This window comes from Rhinoraja longicauda, chromosome 3 (assembly GCF_053455715.1).
Source record: "Rhinoraja longicauda isolate Sanriku21f chromosome 3, sRhiLon1.1, whole genome shotgun sequence".
NCBI classification, from domain to species: Eukaryota; Metazoa; Chordata; class Chondrichthyes; order Rajiformes; family Arhynchobatidae; genus Rhinoraja; species Rhinoraja longicauda.
This window is the reverse complement of record NC_135955.1, coordinates 23575481-23594257: the sequence shown is the minus strand read 5'-3', so window position 1 is coordinate 23594257 and position 18777 is coordinate 23575481. Positions and strand designations below refer to the sequence as shown.

The 18777-nt window shown below is 44.2% G+C and overlaps 1 protein-coding gene across 2 annotated transcripts in view; it reads left to right on the top strand.

The window, feature by feature from the left end:
* nipsnap3a (nipsnap homolog 3A (C. elegans)) overlaps window positions 1-17782 on the top strand; it is a 31673-nt gene extending 13891 nt beyond the window's left edge. For both annotated transcript variants that reach the window (XM_078396876.1, XM_078396877.1), the window contains 4 exons: window positions 3402-3560; window positions 10533-10682; window positions 14311-14397; window positions 17502-17782. In XM_078396876.1, coding sequence (XP_078253002.1) covers window positions 3402-3560; window positions 10533-10682; window positions 14311-14397; window positions 17502-17578 — 473 coding nt within the window. In that variant the 3' untranslated portion in view covers window positions 17579-17782. The remainder of the gene's footprint in view (window positions 1-3401; window positions 3561-10532; window positions 10683-14310; window positions 14398-17501) is intronic.
* Window positions 17783-18777: the final 995 nt, after the last annotated feature.

Sequence of the window (18777 nt, the reverse complement as noted above, 5' to 3'; positions counted from 1 at the left end):
CAGCCACCGGTCGCCACTCCAGCCGTCACCTCCCACACAGCCACCCCTCCGTTTCTGTGCTTCGCGATCGCCATGTACCGCTTCCCCGAACTGACCACAAAACTCTCGGCGCTCTCTGAGAGGTGTGAGAGATGAGCTCGCAGCCACAATCTTGCCCCTTCACCTTCCACCGCTGCCATGTTCGGGTTATGCTGCGTTAGAAGCCAGATAGAGGAGCACGGGATGCCGGAGAGCGCTCGAGAGCCCAGACAGAACTGTTTGCTGCACAGGCTAGAGGAGTTTGGTATGGAGGAATGCAGGATCATTCATTTCAGACTCAAAATAGACGTGACAATACTTTCTAAATGAACATGGCTGCATTTAGTATTTAGCTGGTTAGCGTATAATTTTTTTTAAATTAACTGGCATCTTTTAAAATGTTTTGCTGGCCTCATACATTGCCGCTTTCAATTCTGAGATCAATGCGTCTTTGGATTAGAAAGGTTTGCAAATATCAGAAAGAAGAACTCCAGCTCTACATCCAGCACTTTGTGCTGATAATTAACTTATGTTTATTGTTGTTATTGCAACATAGGAAATGTGGCAGCTGACTTAACGACATCAGTCTCCCACAATAATGATCAGATTATCTATTTGTAAAATGTATAGATTGGCCAAGACACATTAAAAGAGCAGACATGACTTAAGTTTTGATCTTTCATCAGAAAGATAGCTTCCACAGGGCGCTTCGATGGCAGCCTCGCCTACAGTCTGTCTGTCCTTATCGTCTTTTTTTTGTTATTTTTAGTGAGTTTTAAAAGTTTGTGTTAATGTTCTCTGGTTTGTTTTGTGTGGGGGGGGGGGGGGGGGGGGGGTCGGGGAAAACTTTTTTTCAATCTCTTACCTTGCCGGAGATGCGATTGTTTTCCCGATCGTATCTCCGGTCGCTCTACGGCCTAACATGGTGGAGCTGGAGGCCTTGCCTGGGACTGACTTTGAGCCTCACCGCAGGGCGTGGAATCCCTTGCCTGTGATCGACACTCCAACTGCGGACTTTAACATCAGGGAGCTCACAGGCTCGGTTTGAGACCAACGTCGGGAAGCTCCAAAAGCCGTTCGACTAGCCCTGACCCGGGGTAGATCGCGTAGCGCAGGGGGGCTGAGATTTCCCCCCCCCCCCCCCCCCCCCCCCCCGATGCTGGAGCTTGATTGCCCCGACGAGGAAGGCCCGCCGCCAGCTACGGGAGTCAAGATCATCCCGTCAATGGAAGGTTAGAGGCCCCCGGCCGCTGGAGGACAAAGAAGGGAGAACTTTTTTTCACCTTCCATCACAGTGAGGAATGCGGAGGAGTCACTGTGGGGGATGTTCATGATAAAATGTATTTTGTGTGTTCTGTTGCTTTTTATTGGCATGACTGTATGGCAAATGAAATTCCTTGTATGTTGCAAAACATACTTGGCTAATATAGTATTATTATGAATATGATAGCTTCACTCTGACAATGGAGGAGGCCGAGGACAGAAAGGTCAGTGTGGGAATGGGAAGGGGAATTAAAGTGTTCAGCAAACAGGTACATTTAATAAAGTCACCAGCGAGCACTTTCCATGCCACAAATCAATTTTCAACACTGCTACACCCCCCCTGCTGCATCTCTTGGGTTCTGCAGCGAGTTCCAATACCCACCGCTCTCTCCACTACGCCCAGCCCTGACACACATCCCATTAACACATCGTTCCCTCACCTTTATGTACCATTATGCGCAAAACTCCAAAGTTGCCAGCTAATACTGGTCAGTTAATATACTCATTGTCCTTACATTAGGATGAGAGGAGATCTTATCGAAACGTATAAGATTATTAAGGGGTTGGACACGTTAGAGGCAGGAAACATGTTCCCAATGTTGGGGGAGTCCAGAACAAGGGGCCACAGTTTAAGAATAAGGGGTAGGCCATTTAGAACTGAGATGAGGAAAAACCTTTTCAGTCAGAGAGTTGTGAATCTGTGGAATTCTCTGCCTCAGAAGGCAGTGGAAGCCAATTCTTTGAATGTATTCAAGAGAGAGCTGGATAGAGCTCTTAAGGTCAGCGGAGTCAGGGGGTATGAGGTGAAGGCAAGAACGGGGTACTGATTGAGAATGATCAGCCATGATCACATTGAATGGCGGTGCTGGCTCGAAGGGCCGAATGGCCTCCTCCTGCACCTATTGTCTATTAGCTCATTGCGGCACTCAGAAACCGCCAGCCGGAAACCACTATTGAGCACAGGAACCTTCATTATCCATGTATCCTGTTGGGCCAGGCTGCGATCTAGTGTCGGGATTATTAACACAGTAATTATCCTTACCTTTTCAACCAGGTGAAGTGCGGAGCCAAGAAGTCTCGACCTTTGTGTAATGTAAAAGTAAAGTATAGGTCCGGTAATTCACATATCGATCCACTTCACCCTTGTACTTCCTTAGTAATGATCTTTTTGGTGTAGAAATGCCCTGTTGTACCGATTCAATTTTAGAGTTGTGATCGCAACCTTTGGCTGTGACACTCTCGCCTTGTGCAAGTAAAATCAACTCACTGCTGATGTTTTATCAAGTCATCCACGAGTCTTATTCAAGGGTTTGACTTCGACAGTTCCCTCTCTCTCCATCCCTCCCCCACCCAAGTCTATCGTGCTCACCAAGCTATGGCTAACAATGACCTGTTTCCTTTATCATCGTCACTTTTTTGTATATCTTTAATTCATTTGTTCTTTATCCCTCTACATCATCGTCTATATGTCTCGTTCCCCTTCCCCATGACTTTCATTCTGGAGAAGAATCTCGATCCAAAACGTCACCCATTCATTCTCTCCAGAGATGCAGGCTATCCTGCTGAGTTACTCCAACATTTTGTGTCTATCTTTGGTTTAAACCAGCATCTGCAGTTCCTTCCTGCACATAGATATAGCCTATCTGACTATGCAGCACTCCCCAAGTATCAATCTAGATTTTTGTGGTCTGAAGTGGGACCTGGGTGTTGAAGCTTCTCGTGCAGAGGGACAAGTGGTAAAGATTGCTTTTCATCTGATGCCGAAATCTTTAAGGGATGTGAGAGAAAGAAAGGCCTTTGGGTCAAGATACAAAGCAACTAGGGTCCAATTAAATGGCAGGCAGCCTTCATGGGCTAATGATGGAATCCTCCTCGTTCATTCCCAATATTCAAAAGCTTAGGGATACATCTGGTGGTCTGCTATATCTTTGAGGTTCGGCGATGCCTCTATGGGCCACATTTCCACCCACAGAGCTGTGACCCAGGCGAACTGGGGTTTGCATATTGTCAACCTTTAAGTAATACAATTTTTATATGTAACATTATGCGAAGTAATGAAGATGCACAAACTTTAATATGGGGCGTCCGAGTAACAGTTTATCAAATAACCTTTCCCTCAGGCAGTTACAAGGAGCGAACTGCAGTGCGAGAAGCTTTATCAAAGGAGAAGGATTGGCAACAGAATTATATTTCAAAGATGCTGCCGATGCTCAACAGTCAAATCAGTGAAGTCACCTACCTGGTGCCTTGGGCACAGATGCACACACCGTCAAAATCAGGCAAGTATGTTCAAGCAACTTTTTTTCCTCATCAAGTCTGGTTTTATCAAATTCTTCTCCTCCAGCTTCTTTGTTAGGGCAGGGCGGGGGGTGTGATTTTAGTTTTTTTTAGAGATATGGCGTGGAATCAGGCCCTTTCGGTCCACCGGGTCCGCGCCGACCGGCGATCCCCGCACATTAACACTCTCCTATACCCGATAGGGACAATTTTTTTACATTTACCAAGCCAATTAACCTACAAACCGGTACGTCTTTGGAGTGTGGGAGGAAACCGAAGATCTCGGAGAAAACCCACGCAGGTCAGGGGGAGAACGTACAAACTCCGTACAGACAGCACCCGTAGTCGGGATCGAACCCGGGTCTCCGGCACTGCATTCTCTGTAAGGCAGCAACTCTACCGCTGCGCCACCGTGACCTGGAAGCGAGATGGAATCCCAGCATGGAAGTAGGAAACTTAAATTACACAATCCTGGAATAAAATGATATGCTTTCCCTAATGGTCACTAACAAACGATTAGACTGTTTAAAAACTTCCTCTTCATTCATGTAGTTGAGGGAAGAGTTAGATATAGCTTTTCGGGCTAATGGAATCACGGGATATGGGGAGAAAGCAGGAACGGGGTATTGACTTTGGATGATCAGCCACGATCATATTGAATGGCAGTGCTGGCTCAAAGGGCCGAATGGCCTGCTCCTGCATGAATTTTCTATGTTTCTATGAAGCAAATCTCAATCATTTTGCTAGTTCAGCACTGCGGACCTAGGAATTGTAATATGCAGGAAGGAACTGCAGATGCTGGTTTCAACCGAAGATGGACACAAGAAGCTGGAGAAACTCAGTGGGACAGGCAGCATCTCTGGGTCTGAAGAAGGGTCTCAACCCGAAACCTCGCCAATTCCTTCTCTCCAGAGATGCTGCGTTACTCCAGCTTTTTGTGTCTATCTTAGGAATTGTATTAATCGTGCTTATATAACCAGGCTTATATAATTTCTGTGTGAGACAAGTAAGACTAGATGTTGGATCTGATATTTGCAAGCTGCTTCACAAGACCCTGGCTTGTTCTACTGATCGAGAAAGTTTCTGCATTGTCAATGCTACAGTTTATTTTCAGTCCGACTCGCAGTGTAGCAACTTCCACAGAAGCAGGAACTGACATTATTTTGTTGCTCTTTTTGATTGGCATAGTGGAACTATGTGAAGTTTTATCTTTTGCCTATGTTCATAAGTCATAGGAGAGGAATTAGGCCATTTGGCCCATCGAGTCTGCTCTGCCATTCAATTGTGGCTGATCTATCTTTCCCTCTCAATCTCATTCTCCTGCCCTCTCCCAGTTACATTTGACACCCTCAGTAATCAAGAAACTGTCAATCTCTGCTTTAAAAATACCCCAACCACTTGGGCTCCAAAGCCATTTATTGCAATGAATTCCACAGATTCACCATCCTATATCTAAAGAAATTCCTCCTCCCCTCCTTTCTAAAGGTTGAGCCTTTATTGGATGTGCTCTCTCCTCCTACCTCTCCTACTAGCAGAAACATCCTCTCCAAATTCACTCTATCCAAGTAAGTTTCAATGAGATCCCCTCTCATCCTTCTAAACTCATACGAGTACAGGCCCAGAGATGTCAAATGCTCATCATACGCTAACCCATTCATCCCCAGGATCATACTCATAAAACTTCGCTGGACCTTCTCCAACACCAGCACATCCCTCCTCAGATATGGTGCCCAAAACTGCTCAAAATGCGGTCTGACCAGTGCCTTATTAATTCTTAACATTACATCCCTGCTTTTATATTCTAGTTTGCTAGAAATGAATGCTGCGTTGCATTTCCCTCTCTTACCATTGGCTTAACCTGCAAATTAAACTTTTGGGTGGGAATCCTGCACCAGCACTCTCAGTTCCTTTGCATCTCGGATTTCTGAATCATCTCCCCTTTTAGAAAATAGTCAACGCCTTTATTCGTAATACCAAAGTGCATGACTGCACACTTTGTTACACTGTATTGCATCTGCCGCTTATTTGCCCACTCTCCCAACCTGTCTAAATTATTTTACAGACTCCTTGGTTCCTTTACACTACCTGCCTCTCCACCTACCTTCATATCGTCTGCAATCCTGGCCACAAAGCCATCAATTCCATCATACAATGAATTAATATACAACCTGAAGAGTAGCGTGCTCAACGCTGACCCCTGCAGAACACCACTCGTCACCGGTAGCCTAACAGAAAAAAGTCTTCTTTATTCCCACACTTTGCCTTCTCCCATTCAGCCAATCTTTGATCCAAACCTACGTGCAGCGTAGGTTTACTAGGTTAATTCCCGGAATGGCGGGACTGTCGTATATGTTGAAAGACTGGAGCGATTAGGCTTGTATACACTGGAATTTAGAAGGATGAGAGGGGATCTTATCGAAATGTATAAGATTATTAAGGGGTTGGACACGTTAGAGGCAGGAAACATGTTCCCAATGTTGGGGGAGTCCAGAACCAGGGGCCACAGTTTAAGAATAAGGGGTAGGCCATTTAGAACTGAGATGAGGAAAAACAAAAACGTTTTCAGTCAGAGAGTTGTGAATCTGGAATTCTCTGCCTCAGAAGGCAGTGGAGGCCAATTCTCCGAATGCATTCAAGAGAGAGCTAGATAGAGCTCTTAAGGATAGCGGAGTCAGGGGGTATGGGGAGAAGGCAGGAACGGGGTACTGATTGAGAATGATCAGCCATGATCACATTATCATTACCATAAGCAAACCACATCCACTGACCCTCCTTTGCCTATTCTGCTATTTACTTTCTCAAAGAATTCTAACAGGTTTGTCAGGCAAGAATCTCCCCTTGCCAAAACCATGCTGACTTCAGCCTTTTTTTTTCATGTGCTTCTGGGTACTCGGAAACCTCATCCTTAATAATGGACTATAAAAACTTACCAACCACCAAAGTCAGGCTACATAGTTTCCCCTCTTTTGCCTCGCTGCCTTCTTGAACAGTGGATTAACATTTGCAATTTTCCAATCTTCTGGGACCACTCCTGACTCCAGTGATTCTTGAAAGGTCCCAACCAATGCCTCCAAAATCTGTAAAGCCTCCTCTTTCAGAACTGTAGGGTGTAGTCCTTCGGGTCCCGCTGACTAATTCACCTTCAGACCTTTCAGCTTCCCAAGCACCTTCGTATTAATAACAGCAATCTCCCTGATTCTCTGAATTTCTGGCACTTTGCTGGTGTCTTTGGCTGTGAAGACTAATGCAAAAATGTATTCAGTTTACCTGCCATTTCTTTATTCTCCATTACTATTTCTCCGGTGTCATTTTCCGGCTGTCCAATGTCCACTCTTGCATCTCTTTTACTCTATATATCTGAAGAAACCTTTGGTATCTTCTTGTGTTATTGGCCAGCCTACCATCATATTTTAATTTTCCTCTCCTTGTTGCCTTTTTAGTTGCCTTTAAAAAGCTTCTCAATCCTCTAACTTCCTGCTAATATTTGCAATATTATAGGCCTACTCTTTTCATATCATATCATATCATATATATACAGTCGGAAACAGGCCTTTTCGGCCCACCAAGTCCGTGCCGCCCAGCGATCCCCGTACATTAACTATCCTACACCCACTAGGGACAATTTTTACATTTACCCAGCCAATTAACCTACATACCTGCACGTCTTTGGAGTGTGGGAGGAAACCGAAGATCTCGGAGTAAACCCACGCAGGTCACGGGGAGAACGTACAAACTCCTTACAGTGCAGCACCCGTAGTCAGGATCGAACCTGAGTCTCCGGCGCTGCATTCGCTGTAAAGCAGCAACTCTACCGCTGCGCTACCGTGCCGCCTTTAATTTATGCTGTCGTTGACTTCCTCTGTTAACCATGTTCGCCTCATTCTCGCCTTAGAATCTTCCTCTCTGGGATAAAAAGATCCTGCATCTTCTAAATTATTCCCTCAAACTCCTGCCATTGCTGCTCCACCATCGTTCCTGCTAGGGTCCCATTCCAATTAACTTTAGCCAGCTCAACCCGCGTGCCTCTGTGTTTACCTTTGCTCAACAGCAATACTGGCACACCTGATTTCATCTTCTCCCTCTCAATCTGTAGGTTGAACTTTTATCATATTATGGTCACTATCCCCCAGGGGTAGCTTTACCTTACTCTCCCTAATCAAATCTGGTTCATTCCATGACAGCAAATCCAGAATTGCTTTTTCCTCGGTAGGATCGACCATAAGCTGTACTGAGAATTCATCTTGTAGGCATTCTATAAATTCCTTCTCTCGAGATCCAATACCAAACTGATTTTCCATCTGGCTGCATATTGAAATCCCCCCATGACTACTGTAACATTGCAATTTCTTACATGCAGATTGTATCTCTTTATGTGATGTGTACCCTATATACTGGCTACTGTTTGGAAGTTGTATATAACTCCTATCAGGATCTTTTTACCCCTGCAGTTTCTTACTTTTATCCACAAGGATTCTGATCCTATGTCATTCCCTCCTAAGGATTACATTTCATTCCTTACTAGCAGAGCCACTTGACAGCCTCTGTCCACCTGCCTGTCTTTTCCATCATGTAGGATGTTTAACCTTGGATATTCAGCTTCCTGCTCTGATCCTCTTTCAGCCCCATCTCTGTGATGCCCACAAAGTCATACCTACCAATTTCTAACTGCCCTAAAAGCTCATCCACTTGTTCTGTACACTGTGTGCATTCATAAATAACACCTTGAGTTCAGTATTCACTATTTGAACTTTGTCATGTTTTTTTCTGGAGAGTTCAGTAACCTCCTGTGCGCTCTCCTTCCCTTTAACCTCATCCATACATTTCCAATTTATTGAACCCACTCCTCCTGCACTATTTAGTTTAAAGCCCTATCTCCAGCACTAGTTATGCCCAAAGATACTAGAGGAGCAAGATAAGATAGACCACTCGACCCTAAAAACCCTAGTATATCATGGCACCATTTTAGTAGGCAGAAACTCGCAGAAACATTTTAAAAGAAAAATAACAAAAATCTGTGAATTGATAGATGAGATATATTCTGCATTTTTATGGTATCATCACACATACTGTTCCCCCACAACACTGATTACACTACGAGAGGCATAGAGAACGGCGTGTTTTGCTTACTAAAATGGCGGATGTTACGCTCCTTTGCGTACTACACTTCAGTATAGCCAATTTTGACGGAGTGGTTCATCCTGCTCCTCTAGTATCTTTGGTTATGCCGTTCGCTGGGACCCAGGTGGAAACAGTCCCATCGGAATAGCTCCCTTCTTCCCCAATACTGATGTCACTGTTCCACAAATCCAAAACCACTCTCCCACACCAATCTTTAAGCCATGCATTCAACTCTTTCATCTTCTAGAACCTATGCCAATTTGCTCGTGGCCAAGGTAGCAATCCAGAGATTCCCACCATCTTCGTTCTGCTTTTTAATTGCGTCCCTAGCTGCTCAAATTCCCTCAGTAAAACCTTTTTCTACTTACATCATTGTTCTACTTACATCATTGGTCAACACATAAACCATGGCGACTGGGTCTTTCCCCTTACACTCCAAATTCCTCTGCCGGTGAGACGAGGTGTCCCGAACCCGCACCAGGCAGGCAACACAACCTTCGGGACTCTAGATCCGTGTGACAGAGAATCGTGTCGATTCCCCTGACAACTATGTGTCTCTTCCCTCTTGAATGACTCCCTGATCTACGGTGACACAATTGGGTTACAGCCCCCACAAGGTCTGCACAAGGATCAAAAATCTCAGACCTGCTAGACAACCTCAAGGGCCGAGGGTCCTCTAACACATGTCTTGGATCCCCTTACCTACCTCACTTGCAGTCAGACCTTCCCTCTCCTGACCACGGACCAAATTGGAGGTGTGACTACCTCCTGAAACGCAGTTTTTTTTGGCGACTGAAAATCCTGGTTTAACCAATTAATCCTTCTTACTATTTATCTGAATTCCATGCACTTCTAACATCTGACTGAACTTTCTTCCACTTTAATGAAGTACCATTATGTCTCTGTTATGTTTCTTTTGCTTTCCCCCTTGCTCACAAAATATTAAACACTTGTATAATGATAAGGTTCTTTAATAGGCAATCTTTATTGAGAAAATGTGCACTTAAGTAGATGTCAGGCTTGTAGACGGAGTGCATTGCTTTTCTCGACGTCGAGAGAAGAAATATCTATGGTGAGAGTTTCTGAAGGTTTGCCCAAAACTCCTGCCGAAACCTACTGAAGGTCCTGTGAACATTCAACATCAGCTATTTGAGAAAATCGTGAACTGAAAGTGTGTGCTTTTAAGTAGTGTTTAGGTTTATTATTGTTACATGTGCTGAGGTACAGTGAAAAGATTTGTTTTGCATGCTATCCAAACAGATCAGATAATGCAATACAGAAAAACAATCAAGTCAAACCTGAGTACAATAGGTAGACAAAGGGGAAGATACAGAGTGCAGAATATCATTCTCAGCATTGTTGTGCAACAGTTCCACAGAGAAAGTCCAATGTACTTTAGGGTCAAGGTGGATCGGACTGTACCCTAGTAGCAAGTTAGATCCACACATTGGTCTCTGCCTGTGCAGTAATGTTCCACGTTGTTCATTGATATGACACGAGTACATTGGTCAGTCAGAGAGTTGTGAATCTGTGGAATTCTCTGCCTCAGAAGGCAGTGGAGGCCGATTCTCTGAATGCATTCAAGAGAGAGCTAGATAGAGCTCTTAAGGATAGCGGAGTCAGGGGGTATGGGGAGAAGGCAGGAACGGGGTACTGATTGTGAATGATCAGCCATGATCACGTTGAATGGCGGTGCTGGCTCGAAGGGCCGAATGGCCTACTCCTGACCTATTGTCTATTGTCTATTGCCTATGATGATATGACAGAACTTTATTTATCCCAGGAGGGAAATTGGTGTTCATTAGATCAAATATCATGTCACACTGATTTTGAATATATCTTTCTTCCCATAACAGGTGTATATGAATTAGTAAGTTACCAGATGGTGGCAGGCGGGCCTGCTGTGTGGGGAAAAGCCTTCCAGAAAGCTGTGAGCGCACATGACCACGTTGGATATTGCAGCCTAATTGGGGTATTCCACAGTGAATTTGGACAACTCAACAGAGGTAACGCTGAGTTTATATATTTATAACCCGGGGTCATTTAATGGATTAAATCCACTCAATTATTCACTGAGATATCACGTGGTTTGTTGAGGGAAACCTTTTGAAATGTGCAAGATTCTGAGGAGGATCAACAGGGTTGATGCTTTGTGGTTGTATCCTCAGACTGGGTGGCCCAGGAAGTAACTTGGCCCAGGGAGTAGAGGTGGGCTCTTCAGGACTGAAGCGCAGCACGGTAGCGCAGCGGTAGAGTTGCTGCTTTACAGCGAATGCAGCGCCGGAGACTCAGGTTCGATCCTGACTACGGGTGCTGCACTGTAAGGAGTTTGTACGTTCTCCCCGTGACCTGCGTGGGTTTTCTCCGAGATCTTCGGTTTCCTCCCACACTCCAAAGACGTACAGGTATGTAGGTTAATTGGCTGGGTAAATGTAAAAATTGTCCCTAGTGGGTGTAGGATAGTGTTAATGTGCGGGGATCGCTGGGCGGCACGGACTTGGAGGGCCGAAAAGGCCTGTTTCCGGCTGTATATATATGATGATGATGATGATGATGAGAAGTGTCTTCACTCTGCTGGTTGTGAAGCTTTGGAGTTGGTTACCATGGAGACCAGTGGGAGCCGAGGCTCAAGGTTATGGCCAATACATTTTCAGACACTCGGGGAATGAAAGGATAGGAGTATCCAGTGGGATTGAGGTATAGGATCATTCGTAATCTGCTGAGTGCATGAGTGTTGCCCTGTGTTTGTCTTTAAATAACAACGCAAGGACAATTTGTTTAGTTTTAAGACAACAGCATGGAAACGTGCCCGATGGCCCACCAGGACCATGTCTACCAGCTATCACCCATACACTAGTTTTATCCTACACACTAGGGACAATTTACATAAATCAGTTAACCTAAAAATCTGCACGTCTTGGGAATGTGGGGCTAAACCGGAGCACCTGGAAAAAACTGACACGGTCACAGGGAACATACAAACTTCATACAGGCAAGACCCTTAGTCGAGATCGAACCTGGGTCTCTAGCGCTGTAAGGCGGCAACTCTACTGCTGTGCCACTCTGTAAACCCATATACACAGTTCTTGTGTTTGCTGCCATCTGATGGGCCCCTTGGTTCTTGCATTGTGATTCTCGTGTCCCTCGCAGACCAAATAACAAACCTTTCCATTTTGGCCCTTTGCCCTGCTATGGGATGCCTGCTTGAGAGATGCTCTTGAACATTCCAGGCCCACCAATGTTATGTCCAAGAACACCTTTCTGCATTTTGGGCAGTCAAACTAGTTATTGGCCCTGAGCATAAATTTTGAAAAAAGATGCTGCTTTTTTTTCCTGGTAAATTAGCATCTGAGGTTCTTTGTTCCTCCTGAAAACAAAATACCTGTCAGGGAATGAATTTGTACAGCTAAGTAAAGTATTACTAATTTAGGAACTGGGGATCCAATGAAGCTTGTGCCAAGCAATGAATTAAATTATAGCATGCTGTCCCTAAGGAATAAAATGTTATAAAATCATGTTAGCAAAGATCTGTATGTCACCTCTCAACTCAATATCAAAGAATAATTAGCAAAAGAACGTAAATAACATAGACCATTAGTTTGCCATACAGCTCCTTATACCCTACTCCACTATTCAATAAGATTATGACTGATCTTATAATTTGCCACCAATCTCCATGTCCCTTGATCCCCTGAATGTACAAAAGGTCTCTTCAATATACTTGGCAACCGAGCTTCCACAATCCTTGGAATTGGAATTCCAATGATGGGTGAATAAATCCTTCTCCTTTCTCCTGAAATGCTATGCCCTTATTTTAAGATACAGATCATTTGTCCTTGATATCCCAGCCAGAGAAAGCATGTAAAAGTTTATTTAGGTATGTAAAAAGGAAAAGATTAATGAAGACAAATGTCGGTCCCTTACAGACAGACTGGTGAATTTATATTGGGCAACAAGGAAATGGCAGAACAGTTAAACGAGTACCTTGGTTCTGTCTTCACTAAGGAAGATACAAACAATCTCTCGGAAATACTAGGCGACTGAGGATCTAGTGGGAGGGAGGAACTGAAGGGAATCCACATTAGTTGAAAATGGGTTAAGTAAACTGTTGGGACTGAAGGCAGATAAATCCCAGGGCCAGATGGTCTGCACCCCAGAGTACTCGACTGGCTATTATAAACCAGTTAGCCTGACATCAGTAGTGGGGAAGATGCTGGAGTCGATTATTAAAGATGTTAAGCAGCGCATTTGGAAAGCAGTGACGGGATTGGTCAAATTCAGCATGGATTTATGAAGGGGTAATCATGCTTGACTAATCTTTTGGAATTTTTTGAGGATGTAACAAGTAGAATTGATAAGGGAGAGCCAGTGGATGTGGTGTATCTGGACTTTCAAAAAGCCTTCGACAAAGTCCCACACAAAAGATTAGTGTGCAAAATTAGAGCACATGGCGTTGGGGGTAGGGTATTGACATGGATAGAGAACTGGTTGGCAGACAGGAAGCAAAGAGTAGGAATTAACGGGTCCTTTTCAGAATGCCAGGCAGTGACTAGTGGGGTGTGCAAGGCTAGATGCTGTGACCCCAGTTGTTTACAATATATATTAACGATTTAGACGAGGGAATTAAATGTAACATTTCTACGTTTGCGGATGACACAAAACTGGGTTGCAGTGTGAGCTGTGAGGATGATTCTCTGAGACTGCAGGGTAACTTGGATAGGTTGGGTGAGTGGGCAGAAGCATGGCAAATGCAGTATAATGTGGATAAATGTAAGGTTATCCAATTTGTGATAAGAACAGGAAGGCAGATTATTATCTGAATGGTGTCAGATTAGGAAAAGGGGAGGTGCAACGAGACCTGGGTGTGCCTGTACATCAGTCACTGAAAATAAGCATGCAGGTACAGCAGGCAGTGAAGAAAGCCAATGGCGTGTTGGCCTTCATTGCGAGAGGATTTGAGTTTAGGAGCAAGGAGGTCCTACTGCAGTTGTACAGGGCCCTGGTGAGACCGCACCTGAAGTATTGTGTGCAAGTTTGGTGTCCTAATTTGAGGAAGGACATTATTGCTCTTGAGGGAATGCAGCATAGGTTCATTAGGTTAATTCCCAGGATGGCGGGACTGACGTATGATGAAAGAATGGGTCGGCTAGGCTTGTATTCGCTGGAATTTAGAAGGACGAGAGGGGATCTTATAGAAACATATAAAATGATTAGAGGATTGGACAGGGTAGATGCAGGAAAAATGTTCCTGATGTTGGGGGAGTCCAGAACCAGGGGTCGCAGTTTAAGAATAAGGGGTGGGCCATTTAGGACTGAGATGAGGAAAAACTTTTTCTCCCAAAGAGTTGTGAATCTATGGAATTCTCTGCCACAGAAGGCAGTGGAGGCCAATTCACTGGATGTTTTCAAGAGAGTTAGATTTAGCTCTTCGGGATAAGGGAATCAAGGGATATGGGAAAAAAGCCGGAACGGGGTGCTGATTTTGGATGATCAACCATGATCATATTGAATGACGGTGCTGGCTCGAAGGACCGAATGGCCTTACTCCTGCACCCATTTTCTATGTTTCTATGTACTATATTGAGGCCCATAAGAGTTATTGTTGTTCTAATGTGCTGTGCTCTCATTTAACAGTCCACACCCTCTGGTGGCATGAGGACGGTGATGCACGAGCAGCTGGAAGACACAGGGCTCACGAGGACGTCCGGGTGGTCGCAGCAGGTAAGGACTTCTTACCTCCGCTCGGTCCACATTAACCAAACTGATCTCACGGTGGCTGAGCACTTCAACTCCCCCTCCCATTCCCAGTCGGACCTTTCTGTCATGGGCCTCCTCCAGTGCCATAGTGAGGCCCACCGGAAATTGGAGGAACAGCACCTCATATTTCGCCTGGGCAGTTTGCAGCCCAGCGGTATGAACATTGACTTCTCCAACTTTAGATAGTTCCTCTGTCCCTCCCGTCCCCTCCTCCTTCCCAGTTCTCCATCTATCTTCCTGTCTCCACCTATGTCCTTCCTTTGTCCCGCCCCCTTGACATCAGTCTGAAGAAGGGTCTCGACGCGAAACGTCACCCATTCCTTCTCTCCCGAGATGCTGCCTGACCTGCTGAGTTACTCCAGCATTTTGTGAATAAAGAACTTCTTTATTTGCTTCCTCCGTTGAATAATAACTTCAGAGACCGATGGCCGCGTGTTGTGCCTCTGGCCTGAACGGTGTGATGGTGGCCGGATAGGATTTTCAGGAAATGTTCTATTTCACACCAAGCATTGAGGCTACTTGAACAAAGTCTCATTGAACTGCAGTAAAATCACCTGGTTAAAGTGTGGAACTCCTGGACATCGGCGAGACCCGGGGTAAAGTCGACGACCGTTTCGCTGAATACTTGCGCTTGGTCCGCCAAGGCCGACTGGATCTTCTGTTTGCTAACCACTTTAACTTCCCTTTTCATTCCATACTGCCCTTTTTGGCCTAGGCCTCCTCCATTGCCAGAGTAGGGCCACATACAAACTGGAGGAAAAGCAGCTCATACTTGTTGGGTAGTTTACAACCCAACGGGATGAACATTGAATTCTCCAATTTTGGGTAACTTCGACAAACACCTCCCTTCCCCTGAACCTTGGCTGACCTTGCATCAGTTTCTCCCCTCCCTCCTCTTCCACTTATCGTCCATTAACTCGTTTCACATTCGCTATTCTGTATCCCTCTTAGGCTCACATCTGTCTCTATCCAGCTGTTTGCCTATTATGGAACCTCCTTGCCTGAGGTCATCTGTTGCCAGCCATGATTTTTGCTGCCTTTTTTCACTTCCTGATTTTTTTACCCCCGTTTCCCTACTACAATCAGTCCAAAGAAGGGTCCTGACCCGAAACGTCATATATCTATTGTCTTCAGATATGTTGCTCGACCCACTGAGTTACTCCAGAATTTAGTGTTTCACCTGATTAAATGCTGGATTATTTTCCCAGTAGATGTGCAAAGGTACAAACGAACTAGTTGCCTGATATCTACCAGGTCATTTGCAGCAGTGCTGTCTGCAGGCATGATTGAGATGGCTGAAGGATTTACTGAGTTACTTCCATTGTAGCCGAGTCTTGTGGTGGGCTGCCATTTTTCTTTTTTGTGTTTTTCCCTTTAGATATTTGCACATTATTTGTTTTGTCCTGTCCTGCTTCCCATTGAATATCTTATTGAATATCCCATTGAATATCTTTCAAATAACTATAAGACGCCACTAATTTAGTTCACTCACCATTTTGTTATGATTTTAATAAACTAATTATTCTTACAGAGCTGGCCAAGTATCATGTCAATCCTTTGTTTTCAACTGTACAGAAATTGAATATTTCCTTGTTCTTTATTTCCATTTTATATATCTTTAAAATTGTGCGTTTGAAGTATGAGCAATGATTCAGTTGGTAGTGTTATAATTGGGATAAAGGAATAGGATTTAGAAGCACAGGATGAGGCAGTTTGACTCATTGAACCCAAATCATCTCTTTACTGAAACATTCCACGCTCTTGTTCCTTGGCTGTTACCTCAGCCTTGCAGTTTTCTTTTTCTTTTTGAAGCGTCTTGTTTCATTTCAATTTGCAAGAAATAATTGAATCTGCTTTCACCATCTTTGTAAGCAGCAAATTCCAGATTACAAATGCTCCTTGTGTGGGTAAACTGCTTCCCGAGGCTAGTCTAAGAATTCCAATGCTTGGGACTGTTGGCATAGAGTAATTATAATTGGGGATGTTTGAGGGGCCTTATTTGAAGGATTTAGGTGTGTCTACCCATTCCTTCTCTTCTGAGATGCTGCCTGAGCCGCTGAGTTACGCCACCATTTTGTGTCTACCTTTGATTTAAACCAGCATCTGCAGTTTTTTTCCTACTAAACATAAATACAATCTAGTCAAACTCAAGGACAATAGATAGACCAAAGTGTAAGATACAGTTACATAATATAGTTCTCCACATCAGGTCCATAGACAAAGTCCTTTGTTCGCAACGGCATAGAGGTGAATTGGACAGTGCCCTAACTTATGGAAGGGCCGTTCAGAAACCTCATAATTGATGGGAAGAAGCTGTTCCTCAGACTGGTGGTGTGCGCTTTTGAGCTTCTGTACTTCCTGGTAAATGGGAGCAAGGATAAGAAGGATTGACTGGTATAGGACAAGTCTTTGACTACTTTTTCCAGGCAGCGTGAAGTGTGGATGGAGTCAATGTGGGAAGTCTGGTCTGTGTGATGGACTGGGCTACATTTACAACTCTCTGCAATTTCTTGCGGTCTTGGGCAGAGCTGTTCCCAAACCAAGCTGTGATGCATTGGGACAGTATGCTTTCTACGGTACATCTGTAGAAGTCTGTAAAAGTCACTGGAGACATGCTGAATTTCCTCTCAAGTACTTACCGACTTGTCAGTGATTTCAGCGAAAATCAGGAGGCCGGAGAAGCATTGACAACGTGGGAATTTTCACGATGTTTCCAAAGACGGTGTAATCTCGACCTGACTCGGCATTGTCGTGGTCATTGTCGTCGGGTAAAAGAAAATTCTGGCGATCTGCTACGACTTTGACAGTCGCCGGCAGTCGCCAAAAAAATCGCCTAAGTGGGATAGGCCCTTTATACTTAAAGATGTTAATGTGCACATTGTAAGCATTTCTGTAGAATTGAATGAATGAGTTTGGTTAAAACTGAAAAATATACTTGTTTATTCAGTGCTCAATGCATGCTTTGTAATGTCTGCAAATCTGAAACCGGCAATTTTGGGGTGCTCTTTGTGATGTGCACTGATAACTTTTAATCCTACATAGATTTTAACATACAATGTCTTTTACAGTGAGGGATAGTGTTACCTACCTGGTATCCCAGAACAACAGACTCCTACTTCCTACGCCTTTTTCGCCTCTGAAATGATTCCACACACTGGTTCCTGTTATTCAAGTCATCCTACAGAATCCAGAGTCCCATCCGATGAAGGGTCCAGAACCAAAATGTGCTCTGTTCATTTCACTCCAGAGATGCTGTCTGGCCCGCTGAGTTCCTCCACCAGTTTGATTTTTGCTCATGAGTGCTTTGGTTATTCCTTGATTTTATTTTATATATTTTTTAATAGGTCTGTACTGGTTAAATTAAAAATCAACTTCAAATTTTTGTTCTGTGAAGTCTCTTGTGAAGTTATTAAACCTCCTTGAATATTTTCACATTTTCATCTCACATCTCTATTGCTCTGAGGAATACTTAACGTAATGAATGTTGTCACCACAGTAATATCTAATGAGTTGGGGGACAGTAATTAATACTGGAGTATTGTGTGCAGTTTTGGTTTCCTAGTTTGAGGAAGGACATTCTTGCTATTGTGGGAGTGCAGCGTAAATTCACCAGCTTAATTCTCAGGATGGCGGGACTGGCATATCATGAAAGAATGGATCGATTGGGCCGATATTCACTGGAATTTAGGATGAGAGAGGGGGTCTTATAGAAACATATAAAATTATTAAGGGAGTGGATAGGCTAGATGCAGGAAAGATGTTTCCGATGTTGGGGGAGTCCAGAACCAGGGGTCACAGTTTAGGAATAAGGGGTAGGCCATTTATGACTGAGATGAGGAAAAACTTTTTCAGCCAGAGAGTTGTGAATCTGTGGAATTCTCTGCCACAGAAGGCAGTGGAGGCCAATTCACTGGATTATGCAAGAGAGAGTTAGATAAAGCTCTAGGGGGATAAATGAATCAAGGGATATAGGGAGAAAGCAGGAACGGGGTACTGATTCTGGATGATCAGTTGTTTCTGGAGAATATTAATTTTGGAAAATTGGGGCAACTTTTCACACAGAGGGTGGTGGATATATGGAACGAGCTACCAGAAGAAGTAGTCAAAGCAGATACTAAACATTAAAAAAACCTTTAGACAGGTAAATGGATAGGAAAGATTTAGAGGGATATGGGCCAAATGCAGGCAGTCGGTACTAGCGTAGATAAGGGTTTATTTCCATGCTGTATGAAGCTATGATTCTATGACTAAGATTGATAATGCTGTCTTTGAAGCGTCAAGGCAAATTGTTAGATTAAGTCGTTGCTGTAGTTTTCACTGGCATACAAATGTTAGCCCATTGGC